Source organism: Aricia agestis, chromosome 1, assembly GCF_905147365.1.
Source record: "Aricia agestis chromosome 1, ilAriAges1.1, whole genome shotgun sequence".
Lineage (NCBI taxonomy): Eukaryota > Metazoa > Arthropoda > Insecta > Lepidoptera > Lycaenidae > Aricia > Aricia agestis.
Window position 1 is genome coordinate 13,272,181 of NC_056406.1, and position 26,856 is coordinate 13,299,036.

The following is a 26,856-nucleotide window of genomic DNA, read 5'->3' on the forward strand; positions in this document are numbered from 1 at the left end:
GAATTTCAACATAATGATAATATTACGAGTATTAATGCAATCTCCGTAGAAGCGCATAGCAACTGCTACGCCGTAGCAACTGCTACGGCGTAGCATTATATTTTTTCTCGCCGACAAATGTTTTGCCTGCTCTGATAAAATGAATATTAATAATATTAGTTTTTAGGGTTCCGTACCCAAAGGGTATAAAAGGGACCCTATTACTAAGACTTCGTTGTCTGTCCGTCTGTCCATATGCTGTCTGTCTGTCTGACGCCAGGGTGTACAACTGTGTCAAGAACCGCTATAGCTAGACTTCTGAAATTTTCACAGATTGTGTATATTTGTTGCCGCTACAATAACAAATACTAAAAACAACCCAGACAACAAACGTGACTTTTTTGGCCTTTTTTGGTCGATATAAATAATGACAACAGGTAGGCACTTAAAATTTTCACAAAGGCCTTAAATGTACGTGTAAGTACTTTAATAAATGATAATAATAATAATATTTAAATAAAATAAAAATTAAAGGAGGGGTTTCCCATACAAATAAACTCTTGGCCTATTTTTGCTCTATAACGGTGAGCGAGTCCGACTCGCACTTGATTATTCTTCTATACTTTAGTATGATTGTAAAGTCCTAAATATTGAAAGTATCAATAAATTACAATTAATAAGGACATCAAAACCTGTGTACTAATAACCCCTAACAATAGGAGCTCTGTATATAATAAACATAGTATGTTATGTAACATGTTAGCTATTTGTAGTAGCGTCGACATGGAGCGTTTCGGCCCATTAGTGGTTACAGCCCGTAACACGCGCACTAACTGTCGGCTGTAATGGCTAACGAACCCGCAGTAACAACCTACTCATTTATAACTTATTACGTCCAATCTGTATGTCATGCTTATATGGAACATTGCTATATTTTTCTTAATTTTGATGTAGATTTGTTAAATTGATAGTAATTTTTAAAACCATGTCTATAGATAGCTGCTCTACTTGAATACTTAAACAAGATCTTGGTCATTTACTTTAATAACTTAATTATTATTTTTAATATAGACGGCTCACCCTTATAATTATTTACAATAGAAATGCACGATAGGTTATCTTGCACACTTAGTATTGATATCTTGTTTCTACATTTGCACGATAAAAAGTGAAAGAAGGTCTACCGGATGAATTTTAGCCATCTCCACGCCCTGACTATATTAATATTTATAGTTATATATATATGGGCGTAGCCAGGATTCTATATAGGGGGAAGGCACAGGTCTTAGGGGGGTTGACTTTTAACTTAGGAGTATCTTACAATAGTTAGAAGGTGAGGTAGAAATTAAAAACAAAATATGAGCGAGCGAACTGGGATTGGGATTGAATGCCTCCCCTCTCACCCCGCAACTCTCTCCACTCCACGTTTAGGTGTGAAACTCATGAGCAGTAGCAACCGATCGCTTTTGTAGAGGGGGGGAGATACTAGGAGATTCCAGTACAGGATAATCGCACCAAAAAAATTCATACACAAAATTTTTGACAAACATTTCGATATCTGCTACCACACCCCTGTTTCTTACATGTTGCTAGATACCCTGTGTTTTCACGTTTCTTCATCCATATTTCAGAACTGGCTGTCCGACCTGGAGATATTCGCGACGCTGGTGGCGGCGATCATCCACGACTTCGAGCACACGGGCACCACCAACAACTTTCACGTGATGTCGGGCACGGACACCGCGCTGCTGTACAACGACCGCGCCGTGCTGGAGAACCACCACATCAGCGCTGCTTTCAGGTGGTTATAAAGACACTTTGGAACCAATACTCACAACAAATAAAGAAAATTCTGTTTGAACTTCTGGAGAACCGGCAAAAGTGGAAACGACACTAATATTAAGGAGTATTTATTAGATTTTACCTCCTCTCCTATGCCGCACCAAAAATTCGTAAGACAAAGGTCTTTCGAAATTTTGGTGCGGTGTAGGATCTATGTTTGTCATTGGTCTAGGCACGCTGACGCGAGATATGATTTTTAACCACCTCAAAAAGGTCAAAAAATCTGTTTCAGAGGTACTTATTTATAGTAGTCAAACGAATAAAGCTATAAAAGTATGACAAAGTATGACTACTATCCATACTTACTAATATTATAAATGCGAAAGTGTGTCTGTCTGTCTGTTACCTCTTCACGCCCAAACCGCTGAACCGATTTTGCAGAAATTTGGCATGGAGATACTTTGAGTCCCGGGAAAGGACATAGGATACTTTTTGTCCCGGAAAAATGTACGGTTCCCGCGCGATAAACGAGTTTTGGCGCAACGGAGTTGCGGGCGTCATGTATTTAATTCATAAAATCTTTCTACCCAACTTAACATTCATATTATTTACTAGCTGTTGCCCGCGACTTCGTCCGCGTGGACTTCAGTTTATAGTACTTTATAGCGCGCGATGTCAACAAAATTGGTGTCAAAAGCTTTTATAAAAAAACCCTGGTACCCCTTAAATCAATACAGCTGTGCAGTGTGCACATAATAAGTATTTAATTTTTTTTATATTAAACTTTATATTTTATGCCAAATTTTAAAGCTTATTTAGCCCTCCGATTACACAACTTTACCCATAAACTATTTATCATTGATAGATTTAAGGTTACGTCACTGCACAGATAAAGTACTGAGTTATTTAATACCGTAGAATAGATATAACAATCGAAAAAAATCGAAACTTAAATGTAAGATGATACCACGTCTTATAGGAAGACTTTTGAGCAAGCGTCAGCGCGATGTAGAAGACGCACGGCGCCATCTATTATGAATTGTTGGAACTAACTTAATTTGAACAAATTTACGCATTTTCACCCCCTTACAACCCTTTTTTCCAGTAAAAAAAGTAGCCTATGTCCTTTCTCAGGCTTTAGACTATCTGTATACAAAATTTCATTACCATCGGTTCGGTAGTTTTGGCGTTTGGCGTGAAAGCGAGACTGACAGATAGACAGACAGACAGAGATACTTTTGGCGTTTGGCGTGAAAGCGAGACTGACAGACAGACAGACAGACAGACAAAGATACTTTCGCATTTATAATATTAGTATAGATTATGTGCACACTGCACAGCTGTTTTTGGGTATTTTGATTAATTAAGGGCCGCGCTACACCGGAATGGCAGCGGCGAGGCGAGCACTTTCAGCGCTGCCATTCCGGTGTAACGCGGCCCTAAGAGGGGTACCACTTACCAGGGTTTTAAAAAGTTTTTAAATTTGACACAAATTTTGTTGACACCGCGCGCTATAAACTAAAGTCCACGCGGACGAAGTCGCGGGCAACAGCTAGTTAGTTAATATTAACGTGTATAACAATCGAAAGAATCGTAAAATCTACCTCAACATGGTACCACCTCTTATAGAAATACGCATGAGCAAGCAATAGCGCGATCTAGGGGACTCTTGGCGCCATCTGTTTTAAGTTTTTGGAACTAAGTTAATTTGACCAAATTTACGCATTTTCACCCCCTTACAACCCCTTTTTCCAGTTAAAAAGTAGCCTATGTCCTTTCTCAGGCTTTAGACTATCTGTGTACAAAATTTCATTACTATCGGTTCAGTAGTTTTGGCGTGAAAGCGAGACAGACAGACAGACAGACAGAGATACTTTCGCATTTATAATATTAGTATAGATAATATTCTAACGTATTAAAAACTATAAACAAAAACATACTAACTAATAAGTATGATTAGTTCTATGTTACAATAAAGTAAAAAATAAAACGCCATCTGTTGAATCGTATTAGAACTAAAATGTTCATTCCATCGATATATTTCTGGATTTTTTATAATATTATACATAAAATATGTTTAAGATTTTTGAAATTTTATTTTAATACACATCCAAGACCAAAGAAAATTGAAAACTTTTTGTTCCGCCTGCGGGACTCGAACCCAGGACCCCCGGGATGAGCGCTGGCCACGCGCAATGCGAATTCATTTTCATCGAAATTTTCATGGAAATAAGATATTTTCCCACATCAAAATGTAGCCTATGTCCTTTCTCAGACTCTAGAATAACTGTATACAAAATTTCATTGCAATCGGTTCAGTAGTTTTGGCGTGAAAGCAAGACAGACAGACAGACAGACAGACAGACAGAGATACTTTCGCATTTATAATATTAGTATGGAAGTATGGATTAAACATCATATTCTAACGTATTAAAAACTATAAACAAAAACATACTAACTAATAAGTATGATTAGTTCTATGTTACAATAAAGTAAAAAATAAAACGCCATCTGTTGAATCGTATTAGAACTAAAATGTTCATTCCATCGATATATTTCTGGATTTTTTATAATATTATACATAAAATATGTTTAAGATTTTTGAAATTTTATTTTAATACACATCCAAGACCCAGGCAAATTGAAAACTTTTTGTTCCGCCTGCGGGACTCGAACCCAGGACCCCCGGGATGAGCGCTGGCCACGCGCAATGCGAATTCATTTTCATCGAAATTTTCATGGAAATAAGATATTTTCCCACATCAAAATGTAGCCTATGTCCTTTCTCAGACTCTAGAATAACTGTATACAAAATTTCATTGCAATCGGTTCAGTAGTTTTGGCGTGAAAGCAAGACAGACAGACAGACAGACAGACAGACAGAGATACTTTCGCATTTATAATATTAGTATAGATAATATTCTAACGTATTAAAAACTATAAACAAAAACATACTAACTAATAAGTATGATTAGTTCTATGTTACAATAAAGTAAAAAATAAAACGCCATCTGTTGAATCGTATTAGAACTAAAATGTTCATTCCATCGATATATTTCTCGTATTAAAAACTATAAACAAAAACATACTAACTAATAAGTATGATTAGTTCTATGTTACAATAAAGTAAAAAATAAAACGCCATCTGTTGAATCGTATTAGAACTAAAATGTTCATTCCATCGATATATTTCTGGATTTTTTATCATATTATACATAAAATATGTTTAAGATTTTTGAAATTTTATTTTAATACACATCCAAGACCCAGGAAAATTGAAAACTTTTTGTTCCGCCTGCGGGACTCGAACCCAGGACCCCCGGGATGAGCGCTGGCCACGCGCAATGCGAATTCATTTTCATCGAAATTTTCATGGAAATAAGATATTTTCCCACATCAAAATGTAGCCTATGTCCTTTCTCAGACTCTAGAATAACTGTATACAAAATTTCATTGCAATCGGTTCAGTAGTTTTGGCGTGAAAGCAAGACAGACAGACAGACAGACAGACAGAGATACTTTCGCATTTATAATATTAGTATAGATATCGGGCTATCATTATTTTAATATAGCTTCACGCCTCCGTGGTCTAGTGGTACAGAGCGCGGCTCTTGACTCGGAGGTCGTGGGTTCGATTCCCGCGTTGGAAACATGTTATTTCCAAGTTTGGTTAGGAATGCAGGCTGATCACCTGATTGTCTGACAAGTAAGATGATCCATGCGTCGGACGGGCATGTAAAAAGTCGGTCCTGCGCCTGATCTCTCGCCGGTCGTGTCGGTCTGCCGTCCCACTGGGTTATGAGAGTAAAAGGAATAGAGAGTGCTCTTGTGTACTGCGCACACACTTGAACACTATAAAATTACTCCTGCGTAGCTGGCCTGGCTTCAATGAAACCGGCCACCGTCACCGAAACCGGTGTGGGAGCTAATATAGCTTCACAGATACATATTATCTATTTTGAGATTGATTTTCGCAAAGATAAATTCGGCGAATATGAATGAAAATAGTTTAAATATAGCTTCACAGTTTCATATGGTTATCTATTTTAAGGATTTCTATTTCGCGAAGATAAATTCGTATTCGTAAAGTAGGCCGGCAATATTTTCACGGCGATCACGTCGAACTCGAACAATGTGAGAAAGGAGTTTAGAGTCGTCTATTCGTTTTATCACGACATAATTTCCCCAGGGCCCGTCCCGTTTCCACCGTCCCTTCAACTTTTAGGTCGTCCAATTCTGACCGTAATTTTTATTAACGCCTTTTTCAACTATAAATATTGATTGCTTGTTTTGAAGATAACCGAAAATTGCTCTGGCTAAAATAACATATTTGGAAAAAATAACATATTTTTTGTGTGGATTTGCCACGCTAATGAAATAAATACTAAAAGTATGTATGTCTATCTGACAGTGACGGATTAGGACTACTTGATGCCCTAAGCAATCCATGCCTGTGGGCCCCAACATCAGTTTTTTCCTAGAAACTTTTTTTGGTGTGGTTTTTGGTGACGTGAGGGTGAGACGTAATGCCCTAAGGACGAATTTTTTTGTGTTTCATCTGGTGCGTGCAGGGTGAGACGTGATGCCCTAGGCTATTGCTTAATTTGATTAAGGGTTATTCCGTCACTGCTATCTGTTACTTCTTCAAACTTAAACGCCTTTTACGCTCATGTTTAAGCGTGAAGAGTGAATACGTATTTTTGTAACAAACAGTTAAGCTACGATATAATTCGAAGTGGACAGCAGCTATTATAATTGTCGTTTTATCTTTTTCTACTTTGACTGACAAAACCAAACATGAGTTCTATTATACAATAATATTATAAAAGCATTATATTTACTATAATTGCTCTATTCCTCTCTCCAGGCTAATGAGGGACGAGGACAGCAACATCCTGCAGAATTTATCCCGCGACGAGTACCGGGAGTTCCGGACGCTGGTGATCGACATGGTGCTGGCCACCGACATGTCGTTCCACTTCCAGCAGCTGAAGAACATGCGGTCGCTGCTGTCGCTCGCCGAGCCCGCTGTCGACAAATCCAAAGCGGTGTCGCTGGTGCTGCATTGCTGTGATATATCGCATCCGGCTAAGGTTATTTTTTTACTTTTAATTTCTATCTTAATTAGTGTAACATGAGGATTTATTGCTAAATGCTAAACGAACTTATCATAAAGGCGTTTTAAAATCTTTATCGTATTCGGTTAGGTCACAACTCACAAGTCACTAAATTGTTACTGGTTAGGTGTTGTGTTATAATAATAAATAGGTCTACCAGGATGATGGCGGATGGCAGATTTTCAAAAAATATCCTTGGATCATTGCATACGTTTTATATTTGCATGTTTCACACACAGAATCAGCCGCTTTATGGAAAAAAGGATCAAAATATTTTATTCCAATCCCGGTATTGCTAGAGTAATTAATTTATTTTCTCACTTTTTGCCATCAGATTCTTGTAGGCCTATACCTACAATAACATTATAAAGTTATTGTTGTTGGAAACAAAGTTCTGTCTACTTTAGATACAAATTATTATCATATTAATGTTCCATCGAGGAAATCGATTCCTAGGCCGTTTACCGACCTACGTCATGTGTTCACGACTTATCTCAATTCAATGTTAGCTGTGATCGGTCACGGGTCAGATGAGTTTGACGTAACGCGACCAAATTACTTAGGTCCGCCATCTGCCTAGGAGTCAACTTCTCTGATAGTACATTTAATACAAAGAATACATATTTTTTGTATCCATTTTTGCATATTTGTTTCCATCCAATCCATTTTCACAAGTTTCAAGCCAGTTTAAGGCTGCGTTTCCACTGAAGCGGAGCGGAGCTTAGCGGTGCCGAATTGACCAATCACCATGCTCGAAATCTTCGCTGTCATTCCGCTGGAATAGCACGATTGGTCAATTCGGGCACCGCTAAGCTCCGCTCCGCTTCAGTGGAAACGCAGCCTAACATCAGACTCTTTTCGCATTTCAGAGATGGGACCTCCACCACCGCTGGACGATGAGTCTTCTCGACGAGTTCTTCCTGCAGGGAGACAAGGAGAGGGAGATGGGCCTGCCGTTCAGCCCGCTGTGCGACAGGAACAACACACTCGTGGCGGAATCTCAGATCGGCTTCATAGACTTCATCGTTGAGCCGAGTATGGGCGTGTGCGCCGATATGCTAGAGTGCATCCTGGGGCCGCTGCACACGAGCACAAAGAACTCCACCAGCACAACCAGCCAGGAGCCGATTAGCGAAGAAAATACAGGTGAGGGATATTTTCCAATAAGAATAAAACAAGCGTAGATCTTATTAATGCCATTAGACACAAATGCCAAATAGTCTATCCGCTACATCTTCAGTATTCACGACTCGCTACGCTAAATCGAATTTAAGAAAAGGTATGTTGAGTCCCGAGAAAGGGTTCTGCGTATAAGGAAGTTGCGGGCAACGTCAAGTGGCAAATAGTTTTGAATATAATTTAAAATGTAACCCACGTTCAATAAAAAGTAGAAAGAGTTTATTAATGTTGAATGAATGCCATAAGTTCTTAAGATTAGGGTATAGATGTCGTAGGATGATTTGATAAATCGAACTATGGCGAAAATTCTAGGGATTTCGCGAAAACACGGATAATTAGATAATGCTGTTTATATTTTTCAATTTTTCTAAAAAAAAGTTAGGTTTTTTGCGAAAACGCGAGTTGCTTTAATTACATTGCACATTCTTAACGCTGATTGGCTTGATTTTTACTTACTGGCCAACTCTTATTCTGATTGGTCACTATCTTTTTCTATATGTATCTTTGAGGTATTACACCATAGAATTATAAAGGGTAAGAAATGACAATGACTCTTCATAGGAACTTTACTTTTTATTTAACCTTTTTCTTATTTCAACCATAACCTCAGAATTAGTTTCTGGATCTGTTGAACTTTCAGCACTAAATTCACCTCTTGTATCAGTCATTTTGTATTTACAGACACACTTTTAGATAACTTTTCGCACAATTTTTCAATTCCAACTGCAATTTTAAACACATTAAAAATATCAAAAACTGCAGGCTCGCTTACAAAAACGACCACAAAAAAAACAACATGTGACAATGAATTGACATTTAAAACATCAAGTCTTCAACCAATCAGAGAAGATGTTGTTGTGGGGCGCTTAAACCGACCAATCAGTGATTTTTTTCGATAATAACTAACGATTCGTTTCGCAATCTTACTAAGGCGACTAGCGTTTTCGCGAAAACACGACCTTTTGTCAGTAAGGTTGAAAAATGTAATCACCATTGTCTAATTATCCGTGTTTTCGCGAAGTCCCTAGAATTTTCACGATAATCTGATCTGATATCAAATCATCCTACGACATACATATTTTATTATTATAAGTTCTGTGTCTACTATTATTATAAGTTCATATTTTGCAAGATAACAATTTGAAACCTAAACAACCAATATTCTATTTTTCAGCCAGTGAAACCAGCTCTAAATTCAAAATCAAGAAGCCGTGGATCACTTGCCTCACAGACAACAAGAAAATATGGAAGGAACAGGCAGCTAAAGGTTGTAATATTTTGTCAATTACCTCGTACCTAACTTTAGCCTACGGCGAAGTCTTAAATCTTAGTTATGTTTAATATTTAAGTACAAAAAATTGCCATAAGCGAGCAAGTAGCTGGTCATAATTACACACAGATTTCATAGTATACTCAAAATTGCAGATGCTGAGGCACGGGCTAAGCAAGAGGAAGAGGAGAATGCGACGCCGGCGCCGGAGGAATAATATTTAGCCTCATTTGTAAATAGCGTTAAGTTGAGTTGTTACAGTATGTTTCATTCGTTGTTGAACAAAAGCTAAGCGATGCGCTGTTCGCTTCAAGCTTTACTTTGTGTTCTTTTGCTCGCTGAAATGCACCAAAATTATCTAGCCTTTTTGTGTAAAATGGAGATTTCATTAAGACGTGTAATTAGGATAAACCATGTAAATTAGTATCTAAATTAGCTAATTAGGATGTAACATTAGGTGACATATAAGAGACCTCTAAACCTCACCTATTATATTACTTAGTCCTGACATTTTTTTCCGTTACTAAGTTTTAATTTTGATGCGATATTGTAAATCTAATTTACTTATTTATTTTTTTAAGATTTTCGTACCCACTTTCGTTACTGTATAATAAGCCGATTTCGGATTTGATTTTGAAGATCTGTATCAATAGTTTAAGGCTATTTATTTTATAAATGAAATAGAAGTAAAGTTGTTCTAGTAGCACAATCATAGCCGACTAACTTGTATATTGTTGCGAAATTGGAAGACAATGTAGTGAGGTCATTTTAAATTGGTCGGTGGCGAGAAACCGCATCGCGGTTCGTGCCGACTCATAGAACTTTGTGTTGTGTATAATAATTAAAATCGGTTTGTTGTTCGTAACTATGATTAATAGATAGCGATAATGCAGATTTATTGTTTAAAATAACGGTGTATTTACTATGCGGTAGCGCGCCGGGAACTAGTAGGTATTAACTATACGTTAGTTTAGTGTTTAAAATTACTTCTCTCAAACGAGCAGGCCTCGATAGACGGAATTTTGTATAATATACGGTCTCATTTACACTTTTATTAATAAAATCCCAACTACTACTATCTATATTATAAGTACTTAATACTTATTTGTATTTTGTAAGTATATTTTATGAACTATTTTATTCAGTATTTTAAATTATTTTTTATCTTATAACATCTGTGTAATAAGTTATTATCATTAAGGACTTACTTTTTTTCGGGATAAACTTGTTTTTATCCCAGGAAAATGATATATCTCAGCTGCCAGCTGGCATTTTCAAGCTGTTTTATTATGATTGGATAACAATATACCTACAGCTATTTCTTAAATCTTTAGATTTTTAATGTTATAGTACCACTTCTAAAGCAACTTATAGTGTAGCTTTCCGAATAATATATATAAGAAGAAATACGGTTGTAAATATTTTATCATTAAGACAATGGCTTAGAAACTTAAGGAAACACAAAAACGATAAATGTTATGAGCACACGAAAATGGTCATTCAAGTCCACCTATAACTAGACCATAATATATTTTTTGTTATAATATTATATTCACATTTCATACCTGTACCTATTTGGTAGCATTTATTTACAGTATTAACATAATATTGTAATATTTTGTAGGATATTATTACGAACCCGTCTAGGTGAAGAAGCCGCACTCACTTTCAGTGCGTTACACTTTTAGAGAGGCGTAGCTTTACCTGCGGGGCTAAAATGGTCGCTTTGAAGAATCATGATATGAATCATAATATGATTTATTCTTCTAAAATCGCAAAATGCAACTCTGCTTGCAATTCATTTCTGTATTTTTGTACTGATTTGACATTTGTCAGTTTGACAGTTTTGACAATTCATTTGCTGAATTGATTGAGAGGAATTGCTAAATGTCACCATTTTAGCCCCGCTGATTTCTTTTGTCTAGTGCTAGCTCTAAAAGAGCCAATCAGACAGAGAGCGATCAGGCGTTCAAGCGGTCAGCTTTGAGTTCTTCGTGTTGTAACTTGTATTGCGTTACATAGATATACTCACACAGGGGGCGTTCTGATCGCGTCAGAATTGCTCCTGTGTGATTGACCGCTCGAACGTAGAATGCAAACGCAGAACAGTTGAACGCGTGGCCGCTCTCTATCTGATAGGTCCCTTAAACTTGCGAAATATTACTATAGCACGCGCCATCGAAGAAGCACAAAACCCATTTTTTTATTGCTGTAATCGATTTTACTATTGATTCATTTAAAAATATAGATTTTGCTAATTCGATAGGACGTTCTACATGTACCTTACGTAATCTATTTTTAGGGCTTAAAACGCTATCGCTGAGCGTAACATAATTATATTATAAACATCATCATTATAGTATTAAACTAATATAGTAATACTATATTATAACTTAGATATGTAACTTTATCCCATAGTAATGATACGCTTATTAATTTTAATAATTCCGATTCAAAATTGGACTCCATATACTCCCTGACCAAGTGTTATTATAAATCAAAAAATCATTAGCTAATGTTATTAAATTCTTTGTACTTAGATAGAGAAAATATTATAGATATCCACTATTATTACTAGAAAATATATAGATGTCGATATGTTTATTGTAAATTATGAAAATATAGGTTCATAATACTTATACATATATTTAGAGAATTAGATTTTGCAGAGCTAACTATGTCCGCGTCCATGATACGCGAATGACATGAGAAACCAACACTTTTGAATCAAGAAGTAAGATATAAATAATATACTTAATCGCAGTTTAAAGCAACAAATTAGGAAACTTTATAGTATTATGATGCTGCAAAATCTATACTTAATATTATAAAGCGGAAGAGTTTGGTTTGTTTGTTTGAACGCGCTAGATAGTGTTAGATAAGCCATTTATCGAGGAAGGCCTAGCCTATAGGCTATATTTTATCACGCTAAGACTAATAGGAGCGAAGAAATAGAGGAAAATTTGGAAAAAAACGGGGAAATTATTTGAAAGGGCTTATCTCACGAACTACCGGCGCAATTTTTCTGTTATTTGGCACAGATAAAAAGTAGACCACGTGAAGGATCATAGGCTATTTTTTGTGGACTAATTTGTCTGTGAAATATCTAATTTACGCGGGCGAAGCCACGCGGAACGTCTAGTTCATAATATTATCTATGTTCTTACAATAAACAACAAAAACAAAATGTTTTAATCCCTTGAAAATGGTCTGTTCTTATAAGAAAAGCAATCATTAATATTATGTAAAAAGAACAAACTAGATACTACTTTACTTTAGGTTTTACCTTCGAGCCTTTGATATCTGAGTCATTAAGAACTTGGTTATAGCCATTAGCCGTACCTACCCGCAGGGCCTCCGTAAGGGCTACTGGCGCCTGTGTGCAAAATAAGGATTTCAATGGCGACCCTTTAGAGGCAATTTTTTTGGGTCCTTGGTTTTGGCGCCCATTAAGATGACGATTTGGCGCCCCTAGAGGATGGCGCCCGTGTGCATTGCACACATTGCACATATGGTAGCGGGGGCCATGCCTACCCGTACCCGTTTACATGCAGAGCAAAGTGGCGGTAGAGGTTACATACGCAGGATATATTACGATACAGCCTTTAAAATAAAATGAAAATAATTTTCTACCCATAGTTTTTTATCCCCAACCTACCTACAGAATTAAACCGTCCTTGTATTATCCTGATTTTACGTTTGGAGTTCCTTGACTATCGCATCTCCAAAATAATTAAAACAAAGAACATACCTAATAGTGCGGGAGCCCTAGAATATATTTTTTTTATTACTATCAAGCTATTTTTTTGTGAGTAGCTTCATTTATATAAGGCAAACAACATTTTTATTTGCGAAAAATCTCGAAAGTGGTAACTGGTAGCTAACAGAGATAGAAAGGATTTCATACTTTGAATTGATAGTCCTAAAATATGGACTGTTTTATTTGTAGGACAATGTTATTCTTAAATTATTTGACGAAGTATTAATCTATTAATATACAAAAAAATCAGCTGGTTAGGGTTCCGTTTTAGGGTACCGTACTCAACCAAATTTTGTTGATTAGAGAACCCTGTCAACCGAGTTTAGTTGATTAGAGAGAAATGTTGTTTGTCTTATCAAAATGAAGCTACTCACAAAAAATTAGCTTGAAAGTAATTAAAAAAAAATTGTTTTATGGCTCCCGTACTATAAGGGCCAACGCTAAAACACGGGCGGACGCGGGCGTGGGCGCACGCGTCGGAAGGGCGGGCCACGAATCCGCGAGCGGGCACCCGTCGCGTGCGCCCTTCTCATAGCGCTGCTAGTATAATTTTTATCTCGAGTTGTGTCGAGTAGATTATCATGGACTATTTACTAATTTATTATTTGGCAAGAAGACGTCAACGGAAACAACGTCGATTGCGAAAAGCGTGCGACCGCGCCGTGTGCCCGCCGTCCGCAGCGCGTGTGACAGTCCGTCGCCCGCATGTCGCCCGCGTCCGCGCTCCGTCGCACGCGCCTGCGCTGTCTATACTATTTTTCATTCATTAAACACACGCGAGCGTGCGCCGCGCGAGTTTTAGCGTTGGCCCTAAAATATTAAAATCCCACAATACATCTTTGCGTCTGGAATATAATTTTTATATGGTTTAATCGGAAAATTTGTAGAACGTTGCTAAAAAAATATTTAGATATATCAATGGCCTAGTTGTCCATACAGATAAGTGGGACCATTCTATTCGAATATCATTGCAATTGAAACCATAATCACGCTATATAAACTTAGTTCCCCACGTCTGAGTCTGGGGCTTAGGAGGATAGTAGATAGCATCGAGGAAATTGATTCCTAGGCAGATGACGGACCAACATCATCTGGTCGGCTTATGTCAATTCAAAAATTCAAACTGTAATCGGTCGGATGCGTTTGACTTAACGCGACCTAATTGCTTAAGTCCGCCATCTGCCTAGCAATCAACTTCTCTGATAGTACACAAATTGTGACGCTTATCATAGAAAATTTACAATAGATCTTTTATAAACTGTCACATATAACTTTTCGTGGATATTGTTCGTAAATTATATTACTAAGTAAAATATTGTAAAAGTAGATGTGTATGCCATATTGATTGGGGTTATAGCTTTATAACATGTAGGTAGTTTAGAAATTCAGTCTAGCAAAATTAATTTACATACAGTTTGCTTTTCGTTTATTGGACATATAAGTTGACACAGTTAGTAGGTATTCCACTGTTTTCAATAAAACCTGTAACATTGTCACCTCTAAGGGCTCCCACACAACGCTGCAAATTCGCATCGCAAATAATATCTGCAACAAAACTCATACCATACTTGTACTTTTATCTACTCTGTGCTCATCTATACATCTATACATATAAATAAAATTGGAGTGTCTGTTTGTAATATTAAAATAACCGTTTTTTACTACATGCATATGAATATTTAGACGGTACTTACACCAAAATAACAATTTTTAGAATTTTTGTCTGTCTGTATGTCTGTCTGTTTGTTCCGGCTAATCTCCAAAATGGTTGGACCGATTTTGACGGGACTTTTATTGGCAGATAGCTGATGTAATATGGAGTAACTTAGGCTACTTTTTAACCGATTTCCAAAAAGGAGGAGGATATTTTTTTTACTTTTTTATTTTTTACCTATGTATTTTACATTTTATTGACGCGGACGAAGTCGCGGGTAACAGCTAGTACTAAGTAAAAATGACATTGCGATCCGAATTCGTGCGAATTCGCATTTATGTGTGGAAGCCCTAATCTAAGTCACTGCAACATCACTGCGGTGACCCTAGGTTTATATTAAATCAAACGTTTACTTATTAATTGACAAGTGTAAAACAAAAAGAACTACAAAACATAACTAAGCTGCTGAAAAAATAAACCATGGAAATATTGATTGTATAGTGACCATGTCAATATAAAAATTACAAGTTCTTACAGTATAGAACTAATAAAGACGTTTATTAAGTAATAATAATAAATAACAATATTTTTAAACAGCTTCAAGAAAAAAAATTATTCATATTTTTTGTAATATCCATTGTATAGTCCAATGTTTGATGTCTGTTATAATTATTATTATAATACCTAATTTCTTACTCTATTGTAAATAGACTTCTTTGTGTAAAATATATGGAGATGAATTAAAGATCTTTCGTAGAAAAAAATTCTTTTTATTAACAAAGCATTTACTTGAAAACTCAAACTTGATTGTAAGCTCCTTTTACTATGCTATATAAAACTGTAAGGTAACTCTTTTGATATAATATAATGTACAGCACAATGTTTAGCTCTGGATTTAACTACCTATAGGTAGTTTAGGCCATGGCCTTTGGGCGGCAGCAGCATCCTAGGATGGAAAAATAAGTGATAATACTTTAGTTCCTTGTAGTTCCTTCCTGTGTTCCTTGTAGTGAGTTCATTGTGAAAGTAGCAGCGCTGAAAGACCCCATACAAAAGTAAAAAAAAAATTTCGTCTTTCAGTGCTGCTACTTTCACAGTGAACTCTCTACAAGGAACACGTACACACCCTAAAGTATTATCTCTTATTTTTGTTACAGCCTGTATAAAGGCGGCAAAATTAAAGTGGCCCATACTCATAAAAAATATAAATGCAGTCCTGACAATGTTACTTACATGATATATGTATTTGAATTAAGTATACAAAATATTTTAATAATTATTACCAGTTTAATTTATAATTAACGATTAACAATAAGAAACTTCACAGGTTCAGTGAATTAATCTGTTTTGACTATTTTCTAACAAAAAATCACAAAATAATATATCTATATTCTATACAATAGGACACCCAAAAGTCATACTTTTGTGTGAAGCTAAATGCACCTGTAATTTTTTATCAAATATTATTAATATATTGTACTATAAAACTACATTTTTATGTTCATAAAAATATAAAAAGTAAATGGCAGTAACTTGAAAAGGGCCAGTTAAAAGTTCAACATAAAGGTATTTTTGAAGTTGTACAGTTTCAAGACAATATTCACAAACTTTTCCAAAGCATTACATTGGATAATACATACATAATATATAATATTGACAATACTCCCAATTAGCATACAAAAATGCTCTAAGATCTTGGCCACAAACAACAAAATTCAGTCAACCTGATTTCTTTCCTAGGCATCTTATATTTATTTTTAAAGAACAGAAAAGCGAAGGCAGAGGCAATAGCATATTTGCAATATAAAATCTATAAATCAGCTCAGTACAAACTTATGTAATTTACCAAATACATTTATCTGAACTGACAAACCTCTAACATCAGTTTTCAATCTCTTACATGTAATATTACCCTCCACAATTTCACCCTTTTTTACTTTAATACAGTCTCTAAAATAAAAAACAGTCTGCTTCCAATGTGTCGGAGTGCTGAGTGGACCAGTAGAGAAAAATACTTTATTGGGCATATCAAAAAATGTATCAAAGTACCCAACTAGAGATGTAATGCTCCCATCACTGATTATAGGCAGTTTAAAGTCAGATGTAAAATTCATCACATCAGTATTGCATGTATAGATATCTATGTCTTTCACAACACACGGTTCCGAAAGAATATGCTTACTATCCACAACAGAGATGCTAGCCTCTCTTACCACTTCAGATTTCATACAATTCATTTTATATCCATAAACATCTGACCAAAACTGTATTAACTTATTATGAGTATCCATATCACCATTGGCTACTAAGCTAATGTTACATCTATTCGGCAGCAAAATTCCTCCAGGGTTGAGAAAATTGTCTCTGGCGTATATGACGCTGTCCAACATTCCCTCAAATAGCAAAAAGTATCCCATCCATTCTGACACAATGATATCAACTTTTGACTCTAACTTAGTATCTTCGAGTCTTCCTTTTACAGTAGTTATAGTGCTGTCAAGATTGTTTTCTCTGATTATATCCATAGCATGGTAAATGACTTCCGACTGATCTAGAGCATACACTTTCTTTGCTCCTGCAGTAGCTGAAAACATGGACAGAATACCCGTACCACATCCAAGGTCTAAGACTACCTTGTCTTTTACAGAATCCTTGTTATTTAAAATAGCATCTCTATAACTTTCAGTACGAACCTTATCTGACAACATATCGTAATGAATTCCAAAATGTGCATAACTGCTAAAATATCCTTCATCACTCTCTAAAGGCACTTTACCGACGGAATCAATGTTTACGTCTATATTGCTTGCACCTTCCACCAAATTTTTCATTGATTCCTTCATTTTCTGCATGTCTTCTTTAGCCATTTGCAGATGGTTTTGACTTTCTTCATATTGTTTAGTCAATGTATTAATAGTTCTTTGCAATTCTGTAAAATGAGCCTGCGACAAAGTAACTAATCCATTCTCAACATTGGCATGATAAGTTTTGGGGGAATTGGGAGCCTCGGCCAGGGAATCAAAATCATACATCAGCCACTCATCATTGTCCACTGGTTTTAAATATTGCTCACTGTCCCATTGTGGTCTATCTGTATTTATGATATCCGCAGAACTACAACTATGTGTTTTAATGTAATTGATCATTTTTATATATGAATAACAATCCATGTTGAATTTTGCTTTTAGTGTAATTAAATTAAAGTTATGAGATCTCTCGCAGTGGCCTAAACATTCCTCTATAGTAGGAAATTTACTTGGACAAAATAAGCACTTCACAGTTTGGTCGCTTGTTTCCATTTCTTGCCACTCATCTTCAACAAATTGCTCTTCGTCTGAACTGAGGTCTGGAACATCCGACATTTTTGGAAGTTCTTATTTCGGAATTCGTATAGAAAGACTTAGGTTATGATTAAACACAGTAGAAGTTGAAATCACTGCTTTAGTTTTCACTTAAAAATCTACCTATGAACACATTTTTTATAATACCTATGTAATTTAAAACCATGTGGATACTGTAAATAAAATGTGACAATTGACATTGATTTTTTTTTTTTGTGATGTGACAGTTGACACATTGCCACATTTTGACAGTTTATCAATGTGCTGCCACTTTACAATAATTATTATTTGTTTTCCTTGGCGACATTAGAGCGCAACGCAAAAAATACTTGTTTCAAACTTGTTTATTTAAGATTTCCCGATTCTCATAACAGGCGCCAGAGGAACACCTCTCAGGAATCGGTATTGCTATTGTCCAATAAATCCAGTCCAAAGTCAAAGCCCAGCCTCGCACAACCCTCCCGCATGCATTTTAGCCTTATTGAAGTTTCTATGGAAACGAAAGACATAACACTAATTCAATTCCATACATTTTCATCGGCGATTCTATAACGAAGCGAAAACGAAAAGATTTTGGCTCACCCCCCTGTTTACTTTTATTAAAATATCGTAACCGTAGAAGAAAATTTACAATGAAATTGAAAATATCTGCATTCAAAGAGCCTAAGCACTTAGGTGTGGTGTCTTGTGTTAGTTGGAATAATACTGAAGACGTATTCTCTTGTGGGCAAGTAGAACTATTAATATTATTAGACCGTAGGTCAGTCGCGGTCTCGTAAACATTATGAACATAAAGTTAATAGGTGTATTAACTTTATGATTTAATTAATTAATTGGGTTAATTCATAAACCTTTCAAAATGTCAAAACATTGATAATATTATAATGTTTTAAAGTTTAGGTACTCATTAAAATACTTATTAATTATTTACCGAACCTTAACAATAAAACAGATTAAGTAGAGGAGTCACAGTCATAGCTTAATTAAGTAAATGAGAGTCAGAGGCGGCGTAAGGCGTAGGCGACGTGGGCGACCGCCCACGGCCTCGGGATCTATAAGGCCTCGTGGTTTAAGGAACCACGAGGTTTTTTAAGGATTTATGAAGGTCAAAAATTCTCTCAACAAATCCGTCATCCATCAGGGGGCCTCGCACATCAAATTTAGGTCTTGCCCCGCCACTGATGAGAGTAACCTGCCTAGCTTGTATTAGTAACACTAAAAGCTGGCTATAAGTTACTCTCATTCTAAGGGTATTTCATTTATTATTATACCTATACGCTATTAAAATTTTTAAAATTATATTTAGAGACGACCATCAACTTTTGAAATGGAATGTTGCAAGCAATGAATGTGTAGTAGTTGCAACATTTCCAGAAGATTTTTTTCCAACCTGCATGAATTTATTTCCAAAATCTGGGGGTCCAAAACACCAGCTAGATGTCATTTTAATAGCGACAGCTGATGGCAGGTAATACAAATAAATAGTTTTTTTAAGTTACTTACTTGATTCCAATATAACATGCACAATAATTATTATAACGAGTCTTTGCAGATTTCACATTATCAACAATAATGGAAGAATAGAGAAAAGCGTAGTAGCTCACCAAGGTGCATGTTTAGTAGCACAATGGAGCCCGGATGGTGCTGGCCTTCTGACAGGTTATCCCATTTGGGTTTTTATTCAAAGATTCATAGTGATTAATATAATATTTGCATTAGTACAATATTAAATGAAAGTTATTTAAAACGTTTTTTTCATAACAACTCTTCAATTCTTTTTAAAGGCGGAGAAGATGGCCTAGTGAAGATTTGGTCTCGAAATGGCCTTTTACGTTCTACCGTCATACAGTCTGATTTACCTTGCTATGGTGTTGCATGGAGTCCTGATAGTGGGTCAATACTATATAGTAAAGGAAATTTCCTAATAATAAAACATTTAAATTCAAATTCCAAAATAACGAAGGTAGGTTATATTATATTCAATAAAATTGCTATTTGTGGCAATGAATTATTATTGTTATTATTATAAATTATTAATAACTATGTTTAGTTGCAACAAATAACAAGTATTAAGTTAATACAATATTTTCCTTAAAATAATCCTAAAATGAGTCTAAAAGATGAATTTAGTTTTTTTAGTTATTATTAATTATACGTAATATTACTTTGTAGTGGAAAGCCCATGAAGGCGTTATAGTATGTGTGGCGTGGAATGCGAACAAAACTTTAATAATATCTGGATCAGAAGACGGATATTCTAAGGTACAGTCATTTATCAGGTAGAAGAACTTTTATAAGTCAATATTAGTATTAGTATTTATTTCTATTATTGCTTATGACGTCGGCTTATACTAAATTATTATACCATAGATTTGGGATTCTTACGGACAGCAAATATCAGTCAGCGTGAAACACGACCAGCCCATCACAAGCGTAAGCTGGTCACCTGCTTGTGACATGTTCGTTATCGGCAGTTTCAATTTAATAAGACTCTGCAACGCTAATGGGGTAAGCACGTAACAAAATTTACTCTCGAAAAGTAACATTTGTAGCAAAATAATATTTTTCTATTTTAGTGGTCTCACAGTATGGACAGACCATCCACTGGCAGTATTTATAGCTTAGGCTGGTCATCAGATGGGACGCAGGTAGCAGCAGCTTGTGCTAATGGAAACGTATTATTTGCGCATGTTATTGATAGGTAAATAAATACTATTTGATAACGTTAATAACTTACTTCTAAATTCTAAGAAAACTAAACGTTTAAAATTTACTTTGCCCAACGTTAGGCAAGTTAAAACCAATTTACTATTAAATGATGAGAAGATGAATTTGGTGGACTGTATTCTTAGGCATTACACTAGACAGTAAATTACAGTGGGGTCCTCATATTGCTAATCTTGCAGATAGGCTCAGTTCTGCAGCATACGCAGTCAGAAAAATACCGGAAATTTCTGACGAAGACACAGCAAGACTAGTTTATTTCAGTTATTTTCATAGTAGAATGTCGTATGGCATCCTCTTATGGGTGCGAGTCCCGTGCGAGTTTCTTACGCCGGTTCTTCTCGCCGGGTTAGTTCCCGAACCGGTGGTAGGCATCATGTAGACTTTCAGAGAACATTTGCAAAAAATTATTCTGAATAAAAAAGTTTAAGTTTGAGTTGAGTTTATAATATAATGAAACAAGTAAATTTAGACATGATTTTATCAATTTTATTGTATTGCAAATGTTGATCGACCTACAATATTCGCATAGTGTCTCTACCATTGTAGAGACACTATGCGAATATTTTAGGTAAACTAATAGGACAATGGAAGTAGATAGATGAGATGTCGTTAATAGTTAATAGAATCAGGCGTTACTTTGCGGAAATCCATAGCTTAAAATTTAGTTTGATATTATTTTTAGCAATATTCCGCGAAATAAACCTCAACCTTTAAGTAAATGCACAACAGCGCCTCCCTCCTCTCCCACACTGGTGGGTGAGGAGTGAGAGGAGGGAGGTGCTGTACGCATGCCTATGTGTACACTCACTCATTTACGGAGGTAGGTTGTCGTAAGTTGAGGTTTATTTCGCGAAATATTGCTAAAAATGATATCAAACTAAATTTTAAGATTAGATGTCTGTAATTGTGGTCTGAAATAAAGTAGCTTGATGATGGCCACAATAATAATAATAACGTTATTAAGTACCTATGGATATTTTGTCAACACTGACATATTTTATTGAATTATTTTAGAGAATATACGTGGAAAAACTTTGCTTGCACACAAACTGGACGAAAGGTTGTAACAGTTAAAGACATCATGGCAGATCAAAGCGACCAGTTAGATTATCCTGATAGGGTAATACAGATAGCACTTGGATTCAACCATTTAGTTGTAACTACAGTGAAACAATGCTTCATTCATAAGTTAACCTCGTGGAATACGCCTGTTACTTTTGATCTGAAAGACGGCACTGTTAGCCTGATTTTACTTGCTGAAAAGTAATTATTGTTTTTAAACTTTTTTTCATGAAGTAGGAAACAGGAAGCGATTATTACATAAACTGTGTATTTTCAGGTGCATCTGCATAATCGAACGCTCTGGAATTTCCGTTTATAGCTATATGGGTAGACTCCTTGCGAGTCCTCGTTATGGCTCACGTCCTGAGACGATCAGTCGTTCCACCGTAACATTAGGACCAGATACTTTAGCTCTTGTAGATCAGACCAATACCAAAAGTAAGTGATAGAAGGTTTTCACTTCTAATTTTAGCTTCAAAGTGGACAAAGCTTATTCATGTCACAATATTCTGCGTAGGTACAGTGGGTTTTTGTAGATATAATGGTCAGTATATTAGATATATAATATATTGTTATTCCATAAAATTTCAATCTCAGTAATTGTGCACAATTTTATTATTGTTTCAGCCATTCACGTGTTTGATTTGCCCACCGGGTTAATAGTTCGCAGCTCATCTGATAATACTGTAACAAAAGTGACCCACAAGATGACGGTTTCCGATATATCACTGAGTCAAACAGGACCTATTAATGATAGGCAGTTGGCCTTATTAGATTATAACAGAGATTTGTATGTTGTGACAGTAAAAGATCCTAAGCCAAAATTTACTAAACTAGGTAAGCTATTAAAAACGTATTGTATTTAATTTGTATTTAAAGTTTTTTTATAAGCAAGATATTTTTTAAAATGAATTAATATCAATTAATTCATTTTAAAAACTATCTACCGATAACTATGTGCTTTTTCATAACTCATGCGAGTTTTCCAATAGATCAGACAAAGACAGACAAAGAAAGATTTTTATGTTATGATAATATTGTATTCGCTGCAGTGGCGTAGCTATAGCTTGTGCCTTGGGTGGCACCCGGTGCGGAAGTTGGTGGTGTCACCCCAATGGGATGACCCCATCGAAAGTAAAAAACAATAAATTTTATATGATAAAGGACGTCATGGATTATGTTTTATAATATTGAAGAAATAACAAACACAATAATAACTAAGACAGAAAAGAAATTGATAGACAGTTAAAATAGCCATACATAGTATATTTATTAGGTACTCTATGATCGTCAATTATATTTTGTATTGCCTTGTGTTCGATGGATAATATTCCAAAATTGCAAAGCCGTGAAGAATAGTTTAATTTAAGTTTCTAAAATATATATTTTTTTCTTTTTATTATCTATCACTATAGAACAATACACGTTAAACAATTCACGCCAAAAACACACTTCACGAAACAAATGAGAAATGTTGCAACTGAGACGTCAAAGATCGCGAGTATGGGACGGGGCATACATAGAGCTGAGCTATAGCTGTGTTAGTGGAGGAAACCCTGAAAAATATTTTTTGTGCTAGTGATTTGATTTTGATAGACCGGGTGGGTGTCACCCCAACAAAAGATGACACCCGGTGTAGCCCACCCCAGTCACTACTTTTTATATAATAATATTTTTTTAGTAATGGAATACCTACTGAGTATCTTATTTCAGGCTCTCAAGTTTTAAGCATTAAATGGAGTCCAGAAACAGATCTACTAGTTGGATTGAGAGCAAACTCTGTTGTTGCTTGGTGTTGCCCAAAAGCTAAGCAGCCCGATTGGTTAACCCTCACAACTATAACTAAAGAAATAATGTAAGTAACTGCGGCAACTAAGTTCTTTAAGCTTAGAGCGTGGTTTACGGGCCTTTTCTTTTTTTAATATTGCAAGATAGGTAAGATCTCACTAAGGCCACATGGGTAGGAGTGGTAGGATAAATAATGATTATCGTAATGTGAAATATTGCTTTAAAATAAAGTCACATACGTTACATGGCAATATTAAGTTCAGTTCAGGATATTTCAGCACATTCATAAAAATCGCAATACTTATTTATGATAATATTATGGTTTAAGTGATCCTGGCCGCAATCCAGCTTTAATAAGTATTGACGAGGGCATTGCAGTTATTTGCAGAGGAAACGGTTCATTGTTTCACATATCATTAGCTGTGTTACCCGAAAAGTTGTTAAAACATCTCTCTGTCAATCAATGGCAAGAAGCTCTACAGGTATTTAAATACATATTAATAAAAAAAATTATAATAGTGATCAATGATCATGAAACCGCCCAAAGTATACATCGAATCTCTTATAGTGCTTTAGACTTAACGACGGTTAGGTAGACTCATCACTTGGTAACTCCTAAAGCAACCGCGACCGAAACTCGATAGTTGCTATAGTTTGTGCGTTTTATGATGATATGGGTGACAGTTCTCATATTCCTTGCTACGGATTTTTTTACAGGAAAACAAAAAAAAAAAAAAAAATGTAATAAATTATATTTCATCTAAAAAAACAAATGTTTCCTATAATTGTAAATAAATAAAAATGAAATGTTTCTAAATGCTAACATATTAATATAAAATTATATTATTAACTGTGAAATAAGAGTATAAAATTATTGTTACGAAAACATTTGAGACGGATGCATGAAACGGAACCTATGTCTATAGAGATTGACACTGTTGAATCGAAATCAAATCGATAAAAAAGGCGGGCCATCTTAAGAGGAGTGCACACCGCCCTTTTTTTCCATACAAACGTTGTCCCCTGTTTCCTCCCTGGATAATGCTAGTAGAGTTATAATTTTTTTCCTGAATATCAACGGCCACTAATACAATGTCCCTATGTTTTCTTTTTTTTCATAATTTAATTATTAAATAAGATATGAACGTTCAAAAACCCAAAAAAATGGCCAGATTTTCCGCTGTGTTCAAACATCCAGAAAACAGATTTGGCTAGATTATACAAAAAAAAAACATCAACACAGCTCAAGCCTTTTTTAAATATTTAATAAAAAAAGTTCTTAAATCGGTTAAGTTTTGGAGAAGGAATCAGGGGACAACGAATCGTTGATTTTCTGCAGTTGTCTCTATCGCGTTCTGCGGTATAGGCTTGAGGTAAGGGAGACAGCTATAGATATTACACGTACTTTTTTTTTCATTTCTCTAGCCCCTGGTGTATCCTCTTAAATCGCCGCAACTACTGAAATGTCAGTACGAAATCGATTATTTCGATTGCAATTCCTTTACGAAGTGATTAGATATTTTTAAATTATCGATTAATTTTTGTTAGGTAACTTCCCTACTATTTTCAATTATAATGTGTCACGCATATCATCTTAAAACGCACAAACTATAGTCGATCTTACCCCTATAGGGGACATGACAGACAAACTTTCAGCTTTTATAAAATGACGAAGGTCTGGCTTCTAATGGCTCCTACTCTAGACTCTACAGTCTGTCAAAAAAGTCATGAAATTAAAAATGGCAACATCGTAGTGTCATCCCTTTTTTCTTAGATTGATTTGAAAGGGATGACACTACGATGTTGCCACTTTTTAATTTCATGACTTTTTTGACAGACTGTAGTTTTGTTATTTTTTATTATTATAGCTCTGTCGTACAGTAGAAGATGAAACGCTTTGGGCCTGTCTTGCTATTTTAGCGTGGCAATATAATCAACTTCAAGTAGCAGAAGAAGCATTTTGCTCAATTCGTCAATATTACCAAGTCTCATACATACAACATCTGAGGGTATGTTTATGTTTCACTTTGAAATATTATATTATTTATTGCATACGGCTCAACGACATTATACTTCTAATATTATAATATTATCACTTTCATTATAACTCTGATTTTACAAAATTTCTGAATTCAAAAAAAGAGTATCTGTACCTAGTAATATGAAGAGTACAGGGAAAGAATAATCAAAGTCATTTTTTATAAAGAAATTACACAATAATAATAATTTCTGTCTTGAAATCACTGCTAATACTTTGGTTTCATTATTTACTAAAAAATAAAAATATTGTATATTTTTAATGAGATTTATTTAATATTTTTCCAGTTCAGGGCCAAACCTAAATCATATAAATCATATAAATGTCACAGAGCATGAGAACGTCAACTGACGTTTGACTATTCGTTCGAAAACTTATAAGAACGATCAAAGTCCTCGGACTCTGATCGTTTTTAACTTTTACCGCTTACGGCCGTTCCCAATATTTGATCTATCTCTGGTTTTGCCCTACTAGAGATAGGAATAGCTCACAATTGACATTAGAGACATATATTTTATGTCAATTGTGAGCTATTCCTATCTCTAGTAGGGCAAAACCAGAGATAGATCAAATATTGGGAATGGCCGTTAGACTATGATCACTAATAACTTTTATGTAAAAAAATAAAACGTAATTTATCGTGACTTTGTACGTTTATATTCTTTTCATGCTTAGTGACAGGCAAGCTTAGCGTCTTACGAACTAGATGGCATTATTAACCTCAAAGCAGTTTTAGGGTGACTTTGATCGTTCTTTCCCTGTGCTCTTCATATATTTTAAAAGTTTTTTCTAAATTATTCCAATAATATTATAATATTATCCCGAGGTTCATTTTTTGTTCTAGAGCTCAATTCCAGAAAAGTTGCCGAGTGACGAAGTAGCAGCATTATAATATTTCATGTGAATAACGGTTGAATAAATTTTGATTAGCTACTATCCTAAATTAGTATTTTTATTAATCAAAACCTTTTTAATTGATAATTTTATAATAATAATAATAATAATAATAATAATAATAATAATAAAAATTTAATGAAATTGTATTATACTCGTATAACTTTAACTTTAACCATAACAAAATGTCAAGTGAACTGTCAAATCCCTAGTAAAAGTCCTTAATGGACGCCATAATATTTGACGATAACCTTAACCTTATATA

General features: G+C 35.2%; 3 protein-coding genes and 1 long non-coding RNA gene across 8 annotated transcripts in view; 2 read left to right on the plus strand and 2 right to left on the minus strand.

Annotated features, from left to right (window-relative positions):
• Positions 1-10,389, plus strand: part of LOC121733398 (calcium/calmodulin-dependent 3',5'-cyclic nucleotide phosphodiesterase 1-like) — a 366,803-nt gene extending 356,414 nt beyond the window's left edge. For all 4 annotated transcript variants that reach the window (XM_042123662.1, XM_042123639.1, XM_042123648.1 and 1 more), the window contains 5 exons: positions 1,611-1,780; positions 6,629-6,854; positions 7,748-8,024; positions 9,232-9,324; positions 9,483-10,389. In XM_042123662.1, coding sequence (XP_041979596.1) covers positions 1,611-1,780; positions 6,629-6,854; positions 7,748-8,024; positions 9,232-9,324; positions 9,483-9,544 — 828 coding nt within the window. In that variant the 3' untranslated portion in view covers positions 9,545-10,389. The remainder of the gene's footprint in view (positions 1-1,610; positions 1,781-6,628; positions 6,855-7,747; positions 8,025-9,231; positions 9,325-9,482) is intronic.
• Positions 10,390-13,680: 3,291 nt separating this feature from the next.
• LOC121726642 lies at positions 13,681-14,946 on the minus strand. The gene is made up of 3 exons (XR_006035563.1): positions 14,922-14,946; positions 14,645-14,654; positions 13,681-13,830 (listed from the first exon to the last, which is right to left on the minus strand). It is a non-coding gene; the product is annotated as an uncharacterized LOC121726642 (long non-coding RNA).
• A 1,255-nt stretch (positions 14,947-16,201) lies between these two features.
• Positions 16,202-18,259, minus strand: LOC121728885 (protein arginine N-methyltransferase 1). The gene has a single exon (XM_042117210.1). The coding sequence runs from the start codon at positions 18,101-18,103 to the stop codon at positions 16,559-16,561; it is 1,545 nt and encodes a 514-aa protein (XP_041973144.1). The 5' UTR covers positions 18,104-18,259; the 3' UTR covers positions 16,202-16,558.
• A 399-nt stretch (positions 18,260-18,658) lies between these two features.
• Positions 18,659-26,630, plus strand: LOC121725741 (intraflagellar transport protein 80 homolog). Of its 2 annotated transcripts, none has more exons than XM_042112833.1 (14): positions 18,659-18,809; positions 19,389-19,550; positions 19,635-19,741; positions 19,867-20,045; positions 20,255-20,344; positions 20,453-20,590; positions 20,659-20,783; positions 21,824-22,072; positions 22,149-22,309; positions 22,499-22,708; positions 23,585-23,726; positions 23,988-24,141; positions 25,528-25,668; positions 26,542-26,630. In XM_042112833.1, exons 1-14 carry the CDS (start codon positions 18,715-18,717, stop codon positions 26,587-26,589), a joined length of 2,001 nt encoding a protein of 666 aa, XP_041968767.1. In that variant the 5' UTR covers positions 18,659-18,714; the 3' UTR covers positions 26,590-26,630. The 2 variants fall into 2 exon arrangements, with proteins under 2 accessions (XP_041968767.1, XP_041968776.1); XM_042112842.1 differs by having other exon boundaries at positions 18,709-18,757.
• Positions 26,631-26,856: the final 226 nt, after the last annotated feature.

What these genes read in the sequence shown, in the direction of transcription:
- LOC121725741 (XM_042112833.1), top strand. Translation starts at nt 18,715, where the DNA reads ATGAAATTGAAAATATCTGCATTCAAAGAGCCTAAGCACTTAGGTGTG. An exon ending in GAAGACGTATTCTCTTGTGG is followed by an intron (nt 18,810 to 19,388) that starts GCAAGTAGAACT and finishes AATTATATTTAG; the next exon opens with AGACGACCATCAACTTTTGA. An exon ending in CATACATACAACATCTGAGG is followed by an intron (nt 25,669 to 26,541) that starts GTATGTTTATGT and finishes TTTTTGTTCTAG; the next exon opens with AGCTCAATTCCAGAAAAGTT.
- LOC121728885 (XM_042117210.1), bottom strand. Translation starts at nt 18,103, where the DNA reads ATGTCGGATGTTCCAGACCTCAGTTCAGACGAAGAGCAATTTGTTGAA.